The sequence below is a fragment of the Rhododendron vialii genome, chromosome 13a, assembly GCF_030253575.1.
Source record: "Rhododendron vialii isolate Sample 1 chromosome 13a, ASM3025357v1".
NCBI lineage: Eukaryota > Viridiplantae > Streptophyta > Magnoliopsida > Ericales > Ericaceae > Rhododendron > Rhododendron vialii.
Window position 1 is genome coordinate 15589403 of NC_080569.1, and position 10867 is coordinate 15600269.

The window sequence follows — 10867 nt, forward strand, 5'->3', positions numbered from 1 at the left end:
TCATCTTTTAAACATTTCTCTCACCTAATCTTTTGAATTTTTTCTCTCTCCTAACATTCCCTCTCATATTTTCATTCCCCTAAAATCTAAAAAGAAAATACAACTCTTACAAAAACGGATGTGTAAGTTGGAAAACATGTCAAAACATGATCAATTCACAAAACATGGCAAAACCTGATCAAGGTAGATGAACAAAACAAGAGAAATTAAAAAACATGACAAAATTGGAAAACATTGCAAGTTTCGAGAAGTGTAGGTTTCGATCGAGGTAGATGAACAAAACATGATCAAATAAAAAATATGACAAATCAGAAAACATGACAAGTTTTGAGAAATGTAGGTTTCAAACAAAATTCGAAAAAATTGAAACACACATACCGAAATCATGACAAAATTTGTGAAATCACTATAAAACATAAAAAATTATGAACACGTATTATAAAATTGTGCCGACGAAACTACACTAAACCGAAATAATGACAAAATTTAGAGAAAGAGAAACACATACCGAAATCATGACGAAATTGGTGAAATCACCATAAAACATAAAAAAATCATGAACATGTATTGTAAAATTGTCCCGACTAAATTACAATAAAGAAAAATTATGACAAAAATACAAAGCACACTTTCTTCTACGTCAATACCAAAGCCGGAGTGCGGTTGACGGCAATGGCCTGAAGGCATGGAAGGGGTGGCGGTGCAACAATGTGGTTGATGGCGATCGAGGGGCAGATGTTCGGGCGGCAGCGGCGGTCATCGATCTAGCGAGAGAGAGAGATCCGAACTGATGATGGGTTTGACGGTGGTGGTCAGCGACTATGGGGTTGACAACGATGGTGGAGTTGATAGTGATGATGAGGGTGATCGGCAGCGAAGGGGGCGGAGACGATTGAGTTGATCGGTGACAGTGGGTATACTGGTTCCTCGATCTAGAGATAGGAGGAGGGATAGCTACAGTTTTTCTAGGATTAGCATAATGCCTATAATTGTGGAATGGAAACCGTGTATCCCATATATATCAATATATTAATATCCCTATAATTGTGGGAATTGGAAATATCCCATATATATACCCATATTTATATATATATATATATATATATATATATATATATATATACATATATATTTATAAATATATAGATAGGGGTATAATAGGGCAACTTGACAATTTGAGGATGATAACATAAGTATTCAAACCCATCAGGATGGACACCTAAATAAGTTCCCCAAACAGGATGTCTATTTAATTTCTTCTAAAATTATCATTGTATATCTCCCGGGACTAAACACATGAAATCTCTGTACATCTCCGGTCACCATCTTCTTTTCCACCAGTACCATCTCTGGTCACCATCTTCTTCCCCCTCACTACCATCTCTGGCTCCGGCGACCAACTCCGGCCCCTACGAATTGTTCTGACAACTTTTCTGGTGATGTTTGCAGCGCCATTAGTCGGTCACTGGCTGCTTATTTAAATTAAAATTAAGATTATGGGTATTTTTGTCAGGTTCTAGATGCTTTTGAAAATAGTTGGATAGATTTCATGAGTTTCAAAATTGGAATAAACTATAGACTAAATGTCTCTTTTATTAAAGCTCAATAACGGGCACATCGAGGGTTACAAGAGACCATCGTAGGTAGAAGTATGCTTCTTTACTAGTTTATCAACCATCATATCTTAGCAAAACACATGCACAACAAATAACCCAGAGAAAAAAAAAACATCCAGCAAAATATTAGGCTCATCAACCGATGTTAAATGGCGCTCAATATCCCTTTTATTAAGTTTTTAAACAAAATAACCATGTTTTTAACTTTAATCATTTGATTTTAAACATATATTAGCCTTAATTAATATATCAAAACATTGGAGAAAACAGAAACAAGAAAAGATAAATTGAATGCCGACCCACTATACTAAGTTATGGAAAGAGAGGGGAAAGTGATATTGGTGCCAAAAAGTGATTTGCACGAGGAGGGAAGTGTCATTGTAATACCCCGGATTTGGACACATTGGTTGGGAGCTAAAGTCTCATGTGGTATATTAACACCCACCTAGGGCTACATGGTATTTTCTTAGGTATACCTTTTCAGGCCAAGTGTTTGGGCCGAAAAGGGGTCCATGATCAACTGGGTCGGGTCGTTAATTACAAATGGTATTAGAGCCCCGCCATAATCCAAGTGGTGGGTAGGATGCTTTGGCACCACAGACAACAGGGGAGGTTGATAGGACCAGCTACGAGGACGTTACACATCCCTAAAGGGGGAAGACACCCACCTAGGGCTACATGGTACCTTCGTAGGTATACCTTTTCAAACCAAGTGTTTGGGCCAAAAGGGGTCCATGGTAAGCCGGATCAGGTTGCTATAGTCATTGGCGTGCGGGAGGAAATTTTTTGAGGAAAATAAATTTTCACTATTTTGCGGGATGCATTTTGGGAGAAAGTGAGTCTTGGTGGGAAAAGTATTTTATGATTCCCACTATTTTCCAGAACATGCCAAAATTGATGGAAAAGTTTGTTTTTTCATCCTTTCTTGTCATCTGGACGGGGCCGAAGTAAAAGAAAAGAAAAATAAAATATATTTTTCTATTATGTTCTCTTGAAAAGGAATCTTGTAAAAAAAACTAAAGTTCAATCCCTTCGACCAGATCTATCTATTGGGTAAGAAAGTGTATCTTGGAGAAGAAGTTGAAATTTGTCATTAGAGGTTTGGTAATGGGGCTTCGCTTCAAATAGGCTATTCTTGCCTTTCTGCTCTTGTTGAGTCGTTTTATAAATTTTTTTTTGGGAATTATTTGTGTTCGGTTCACATTTTAGTTTAGTTTTAGTTTTAGTTTAATTTTTCAATCATTACCCTGCTTCTTTCTCCAATCATTACCCTATTTCTCCAACCACTACTAAAACTAAACTAAACTCCCAACCAAACAAAGCCCGTGCTTTTAAAGTTTTTGTTGTGAACTACGATTCAGTTTTTGTTCTTTTGGTCTTAGTTTTGTGATTTTTGGAAGTTTTATATAACCGAGGCTCACCCCATGCCTTCAGCTCCTCTAACCCAAATTGTTGCCTTCCAACGCGTTGGCTTGTGTTTTTGGTGGGATAACTCGTGCAGGTTTGTCAAATCTGTTTTTTTTTTGAAGTTCATACTTGGTTGAAATCCATCTGATCGTTTGGGTATTTTTGCCTTTCTTTTGAGACTAGGTATGAATATATAGCAAATTGCGAGTGCCACTGTTTGTGTCAAGCTCAACGTCTAAGTCGGGGTAAAAGACATTGATTGCCATGTGTTTTTTTCTCATTTACAATAGTTAGATGAATAATTTGGCTCTATCCAAGATTTTTGTGATGAACTCCATTATGTAAGTGCCGCTGGGCTATTACTAATATAATCTTTTCCATTTTGAGAAGGAAAAAAAAACACCCGTTGGCTTCCGAGTAGGCAGCCTCATAGGAGTAATTAATGTACCCAAGAGAAATAAGTACTGAGATAGAACACTTAGTCACTTAGCTAATAAGATTCCATTAACCAACACCACAGCACGATAACCAAAAGGCTTAAGAAAAAACTTATTACAAGGTCAATGATTCCTTTAAGCAGAAAGAGGTGGAATGCTTTGTTCATTCCTAAAGAAATTACCAGGATCACACTCCGTCTTCACCTTTCTCAACCTCTCGAAATTCCCCTTGAAATACTTAGCCCCAAAAACATTTGGATCCTCACCGTTTCCATTCGTTCCAACATCAAGGTCTCTGTAGTTGAGAAACGCCTCTCGTGGCGACTGCGATGCATATGGTGCCATAAAGTCATAGACCTTTTGCAGTGGCTCTATCATGTCGTTAGAAAAATACCAGTACTGGATTTTGAACTTGTACCCGGCCCTATGAGGGAATGGTGTCTCCGACTCTGGAATCTGACTCATTTTCCCTCCATATGGATTCCATTCCATTGCCAATCCCGATGTGTTGTCCGCCGTCTTCCATAGTTCTTCCAATGCTGGTTTTGCAATCGATGTTTTCACGTAGTCCGATTTCACCTTAAAGGGAGAAGGACCAAAGGTTGAAGTGGTCTTTCTGTCAAGTAAGAGGTTAGTCTGTTTTGGGTCCATGTCTTGCCAGAGAAGGGTAGTTTCAACCCAACTCGTTTCAATGCAGTCCTTTTGCTTCAAACCCAATTCAGGAAATCGCTGATTCATCATTGGGAGAAGTGTGTCGGTTTTCCCTAGGTACAAAGCGACGAATCTACCCATAAATTTATTGCCATGCTCTTCCCAATGTTGTAATTTAAGTCTTATGAAAATGTCTTCGGGTAGTTTACCTGCAACCTCTTGCCATTTATAGACTAGATCCACTGCTCCTTCCTCAAGGGCTCTATCGACCTTAAAGAACGTGACGACTTCAGGAATTGAAACCAATTTGAGGTTCCATGAGAGAATGACACCAAAACTCGCTCCACCGCCTCTAATGGCCCAGAAAACATCCTCTCCCATGGATTTTCTATCGAGGATTTTTCCATTAACATCGACTATTTTGGCATCGATTATGTTATCAACGGTTAATCCGTACTTTCTCAACAAGTTTCCGTACCCAGCACCAATGAAATGCCCACCTGTGGCTACAGAAGAGCAGACGCCACCTGGAAAGGCGTGCACCTTGCTTTTTTGGGAAATTCTGTAATAGAGTTCACCAAGTGTTGCACCTGCTTGTACCCATGCAGTTTCGGCTTGTATGTTGATATCAATTGATCGGAGGCTGAACATGTCAAGGATAACGAATGGTTCGTTTGACACATAAGAAAGACCTTCATAGTCGTGGCCCCCACTTCGGATTCTAAGGAGTAGGTTGTGATTTTTGGCACATATCACGGTTGCTTGGATATGGGTTTCATGCGTGGCGGTTATAATGGCAATTGGGTTTCGGTTTGTGGTTGTGTTAAATCTAGAGTTTCGGAAATAGGCAAATAAAGTAGGCACAAATAATGGGCTTTCGGCGGTGAATATTGCTTCAGAGATTGGTTTCGGAGACTTATTGGCCTGGTTTTTGAGGCATTGGATGAAGGCGTCTTTGGAGGGTTCCGAATTTGCCAATGGAATCAACAACAGAAGGGCTGAAAGGATTGCAATGCTTGAAGGCTTCATGCTTTGGTTCTTGTTTCTTATCAGAATTCACAAGGTTGTGACGTTTTGTGAATTTTCATGGCCTATTTGTAGGGGGGAATGGAAGGATGCTAATTTTGATTGTGCAGTTATTTTGGGAAACAATTGCAAGATTCAGCTGTACAATCCAACCGTTTTTTCCAAATTGTCAGGAAAAACTTCAAATTCTTGCCTGATACAACAGTACAACTTGACCATTTTTTTTTTTACTTTACTAATTTTGTTTACTTTTTTTCAAGAATTGCTTTGACGCGGACATTTCGTCATTGGTTACTTGCAAGGGGAAATGAAGACGCCTAATTCTTCCCTTCTTTTTATTTTTTGCCAAGTTTTGTCGACAAAATTCTGCACGATACAACAGTAGAATATGAATATAGATTCCTTACACCCCTGCTACATTTAAGAATAGATTTACTTTATTTGACCCTCTTTAATTTTTTTTTTTTTTAAAATTCAATCAAGTGTTCGGGCCAACGTACGCATACTCCTTTAATGGTTAAAACTGACTAAGTTAACTTGATAATGATTCATGAATCACAGCCTACTCCTTATAAGAAATCTTGATCATGATTCACTCATGTCTTGGTCGAAACATACATGTATGGTAAGACGTTGCATGTGCGCATATATATGCAGCCAAATAGTAACGGGGTATAAACGGGAAAGAATCCAGGGGGCCTTTAATTACATTCTGCATAATGCATGTGTGGCCCGTGATCCTCGATCTCCTCCTCCGCTGGTGGATTGGTGGTCGAGTCTTCTCCTCGCCTGCACAATGAGCGCACGACTAAAGACCAGGCCGGGGATTGTCCCGGCAAGGCCCTCCGGCGTGAGGATGAGTAAAGTGCAGAGAGCGTAGGCAGAAGATTACGAGAGTGAGTATGTAGTAGCGTGTACCTCTTTAGGGTTTCCTCTGCTAGGTATTTATAGAGCTCCTTCACTTGCTTTCCAAGCACCAGCACGTGCCTTGCACAGGTCAGGCAGTATCATCATGACGTCACCAAATAGATCTGGTAACCGTTTTTAGGGCTGAGCTGGCACACCCATGTGCGCTCATGATCATCTTCTGTTATAACCGCTTTTACACGTGGAAGGACATGCAAATCAGCAGCTAGCCGTGGTCGGCAGTGACCTTGCTCTGCGGGTGGCCGAGCACGCCTTTGCCGACCGGGCACATAATTGACAGGAGAGGGCAGTCCCAAATGACCCGCCATGGAAGGTGGCCGAGAACGAGACGACCTGTCGACGAATCCATGGCAAAAGTGATGGCCAACGTAGAGCAGGGACGGGAGCCGTGCTCAATGTTCGTGCTCGGCATAGCACGGGCTCGGTCGTTACATAGCGAACTCATGTTCGGCCTGCTACAATGCACATGCATGTTTTCAAGAAAACTTATGAGGCCCCAAGGTACATGAACTTTAAGGATGCTAGTTGAATACAGAAACTCCAGGGGCACATTGTTCACAGACGGTTCCGTGGGGCCGATTTCACCGTCCCCACAAATAATCCAAGCCGTTTATTATTTTTAAAACAATTTGTTGGCTCACCCGCTAAAAACTAGTTCAATAGATACTTGTAAATGTTCTAGGGAAGGGCCCACAAATGGTCCAAACTAGAGGGAAGTTCCGTCATTGACTATTTGCACCACTGGCATCTCTTGGTCCTTAATCATCTCAAATCCCCTAAGCAATCCCCACAGCACGGCTTCAAGGTTTGAGCAGTCTTCTAACATCCTCCGGTAGCTTATCCAGCCTTCAATGGCTATATGCGTTGCTTTGACTGTGGGTTGAGTAACTTCAGCTGCTCTATTTTCTTGAAGATGACATATAGCCAGCCCCGACAACGATTTATTGAATTTTGGGTTCCCAGTGACGAAGCCCAATTTTCTCATGCACATTTTTCTTTTTTTCTGTTCTGTGTGTAAATGCACAACCTCTGTGCCCATCTGAATAGTTAACTTAGACATGTGACTGAATAGCGAGTTTGAAGAAATTGAACTTTTTGGAATTGATTTTGACTGATAGATGAGCACTAAGGAGTATATATTCGATAACCAATCTCACAAAGTATTCGACATACGATATTGAAGAATGTGCAGCAATAACAATCTCTCACTGTGGGATGTGCAGCAATAGCAATCCCTCACTGTTACCCCGACAAAACTACTGATCCTATGGATTGCCGATATACCTTAATGTTTGTCTGTCTGAGCAAACTTGACCTAAGAAAAATATGCGGGCTAAGCGTGCATGCCTCCCCAATCTGTTGAACAAGAGTATGATTTATTTTCTAAATATGTGTTTCATGTATTTTATATTTTTCCAACACCAATTAGTATGTTTAGTGAGCTAACAATCAAGAAGGCTCGTGAGAAAAAAGAATGTGAAGAGTAATATCTAGAAAAAAAAATGCAAAGAAAAGAAGAGTGAATGCATAAATCTTCAAATCTTTATTGCATTTATAATCAGCCGGGGCCGGGACGGATCCAGACATTTCTACTTCCATTTCACTCATGATACAAACAATGGTATACTCTGCTCATACCAAAAGAAGTTACTTGGATCAACTTGGGTCTTGACTTGTGCCAGCCTCTTGAAATTACTATTGAAATACTTTAGACCCCAAACACTTGCTTGTCCATAGCTTTCATTCTCATTCCTATTAATCCCCAAGTCAAGATCTCTGTAATTAAGATAGGCAGATCTTGGATTCTTCGAAACGAAAGGTGTCATATATCCGTAAAGCCTTCTAATCCAATTCACATGCTCCTCTGTTTCCTTCTTGGCTTCCCAAGTAACCATGTACTGGATTTCGTACAAGTTCCCACTTCTATGAGGGAAAGGGATCTGAAATTCCGAAATCTCGCCCATTCTACCACCGTAAGGTGTCCAAATCATATAACCACTTTCTTCTTCAAGAAGTATTTTCCACAGCCCTTCTAACCCTTTTTCCGATATGGGTTCCTTCACGTAATCTGATTTCGCCTTGAAATAGGACTTGTTCGTGTTAGTCCTATTGAGCAAAACATCGTATGATCCCTCGGTTGAGAACCCAGCATCGTAAAGGACCGACTGGATCCAACTCATCTCGATGCAGTCCTTTTGCTCCACTCCCAACTCATGAAAACTGTTCTCCATCATAGTCAAGAGTTGCTCACGTCTGCCCAAAAAAACAGCCGCAAATGTAACTACGATCGTCTTGTTTGAATTTCCACTCGCCAAATCAGCAACTCCTATAATAACACGGATAAATAGATCTTTAGAGAGTTTATTTGCTACGAGCTGCCACTTCTGAACAAACTTTGTTGCACCTTGTTCCAATGACTTTTGGATTAAGAACACAGTAACTGTGGATGGAACTGGAACAAGCTTTATTTTCCAAGAGAAAATGATTCCAAAGCTCGCTCCTCCTCCACCTCTAATAGCCCAGAAAGGGTCTTCCCCCATTGACTTCCGATTGAGAACTCTTCCATTTGCATCTACTATTCTAGCATCAATGACATTATCTGCGGCAAGGCCATATTTCCTGCACATGGTACCCATTCCGCCTCCACTTAAGTGCCCTCCAATGCCTACTGTGGGGCAAGTCCCGGCTGGAAAGCCATAAATCTTGCTTTTTTCAGCAATGGCATGGTACAATTCACCTAGTGTTGCGCCTGAATCTACCCACGCGATCTGGTTTTCTATATCAATTTTGATGGACCGGAGATTGGAAAGGTCGACGATGATGAATGGGATGTGGGATACATATGAAAGGCCCTCGTAGTCATGACCCCCACTTCGGATACGTATGTTAATGTTGTTTTCCTTGGAACAAGTAACGGCTGCTTGAATGTGGGATTTGTCAAGTGGCTGAATAATGAGTTGTGGTTTTGGTGTGGACTTAGTCACGAATCGGAGGTTTTGAGCAGAAGATTGCAAGATCGAGGTGTAGGAAGAAGTGGTTGTGGTGAACATGACATTGGAAGAGGAATTGGAGACGGAAAGATTAGTTTTGGATTGAAAGCATTTGAGAAAGTTATTGGAGGCTGAGTCTGAAGTTGCTGATGGAATTGAGACACAGAGGAGGAAAGCTAATGTGAGAAAGCCAAAAACAGATATTTTCATATCTTCTCTCAACACTTGGATGATAACTCTATTAACATCAAAAGTCTAATCCCTTGTGTACGTTCTAACACATGCATATATGGGCATGGGTGAAAGATTCATAGATAAGATATTGGCAAGTTCAATTGGATTTCTTTTGTAAAAGTCAAAGTGTAATTCATTGAGCAAATAAAATAGTAGTAGTATCTCATTTGGGGGATAGAAAAATTCAACTCTTTGGAGTTTGGAACATATTTGAATTTGCATAAATTAGTACTTCGGCATTAACAGCGTAGTTTACAAGTGCCTGCTTGCCTAATATTCAAAGAAAACGAACTTTTGTGTATACAGATGACAGCAAATTAACATTAATTTAGGGAATTAACTTTCCCAAATTGGCTTAAGAAATATGCTAAGTAGCTTCGGCTATCGAGAAAAGAAGTTCTCACTTGGTATATGCATAATAATATATGATAGGATATGTGAACCAGTCCTTATAACTTCAAATGGAATGGTGTGATTTGTCATCGTTATCTTGTAATTTTACTAAGTTGTCTATTGATAAAAGAGGTAGAACTTTAGTTAGTGTGGCGCACAATGTGGCCAAGGCTCTCATTGCAGGCAGTGGCTAATTTTGTACTTATGCGATTATGGAAAATGTTACCACAGAACTGCGCAAAAGCACATTTTCGAGCCGTGTTTTTCCAAATGAATCAATCTATTTGCAAACAGCCAAAGCAACAGGGAACCAAGATCGAGTAGATCGATGGGCACACCCACTGTACATGCTGCCAGTGCATTGTAGCAAACCAATAACTCCATGAGAACCTGCAGTGCAATAGCAAGTATTGTGAAGTTTTGACTTCCTCGTCAAAAAATGGACAGTTTCTTTGCCTTGATCTGTAAGAATCTGTTACTATTTTGTCTTGGATAACTTGCCAAAGAATATCTCCGACTTTGGGAATGACTTCGGTGTCTACTCTCCATTTGGAGACACCATAATTTTTGGCATAATCAGACCATTACAAGCATAATTAAGACCAATGGCATGTATAACCAAGGCATAACTCAAAAAGTGTTAAGCCAATTTTTGGTTATGCCTTGGTTATGCCTTGTTAGGTCTGGGTTATACATGCCACTAGTCTTGGTTATACTTGTAATGGTCCGGTTATACCAAAAATTACGGTGTCCCCAAATGGAGGGTAGACACCATATCATCATCTATCCATACATATTGGGATGATGCTATGGTGTCCCCGGTCATTTTGGAGACACCGTAATTTTTGGTATAACTTTACCATTATGAGCATAACTAAAACCCATTACAAGCATAACAGAATCCAAATAAGGCATAACCAAGGAATATCCAAAAAACCAATCAAGGCATAACAATCAAGTTATGCCTTGTTATGGTTTTGTTATGCTTATAATGGTTTTGGTTATACTCATAATAGATTTTGGTTATGCTCATAGTGGTTTTGTTATGCCAAAAGTTACGGTGTCCCCAAAATGACGGGGACACCGAAGTCACTCCCTACATATTGGCACTACCAAGTAATTCAAACCCCACCTTCCTACCATATCTCTGCAAAGACTGCAATGCATACTTACAGGGGAATGACTT

The 10867-nt window shown here is 40.1% G+C and overlaps 2 protein-coding genes across 2 annotated transcripts; both read right to left on the reverse strand.

The window, feature by feature from the left end:
• Positions 1 to 3505: 3505 nt before the first annotated feature.
• Positions 3506 to 5297, reverse strand: LOC131312970 (berberine bridge enzyme-like 4). The gene has a single exon (XM_058341009.1). It carries the CDS (start codon positions 5138 to 5140, stop codon positions 3596 to 3598), a length of 1545 nt encoding a protein of 514 aa, XP_058196992.1. The 5' UTR covers positions 5141 to 5297; the 3' UTR covers positions 3506 to 3595.
• Positions 5298 to 7594: 2297 nt separating this feature from the next.
• Positions 7595 to 9381, reverse strand: LOC131312971 (berberine bridge enzyme-like 26). Its single transcript, XM_058341010.1, has one exon. It carries the CDS (start codon positions 9262 to 9264, stop codon positions 7669 to 7671), a length of 1596 nt encoding a protein of 531 aa, XP_058196993.1. The 5' UTR covers positions 9265 to 9381; the 3' UTR covers positions 7595 to 7668.
• Between the last annotated feature and the right edge of the window lie 1486 nt (positions 9382 to 10867).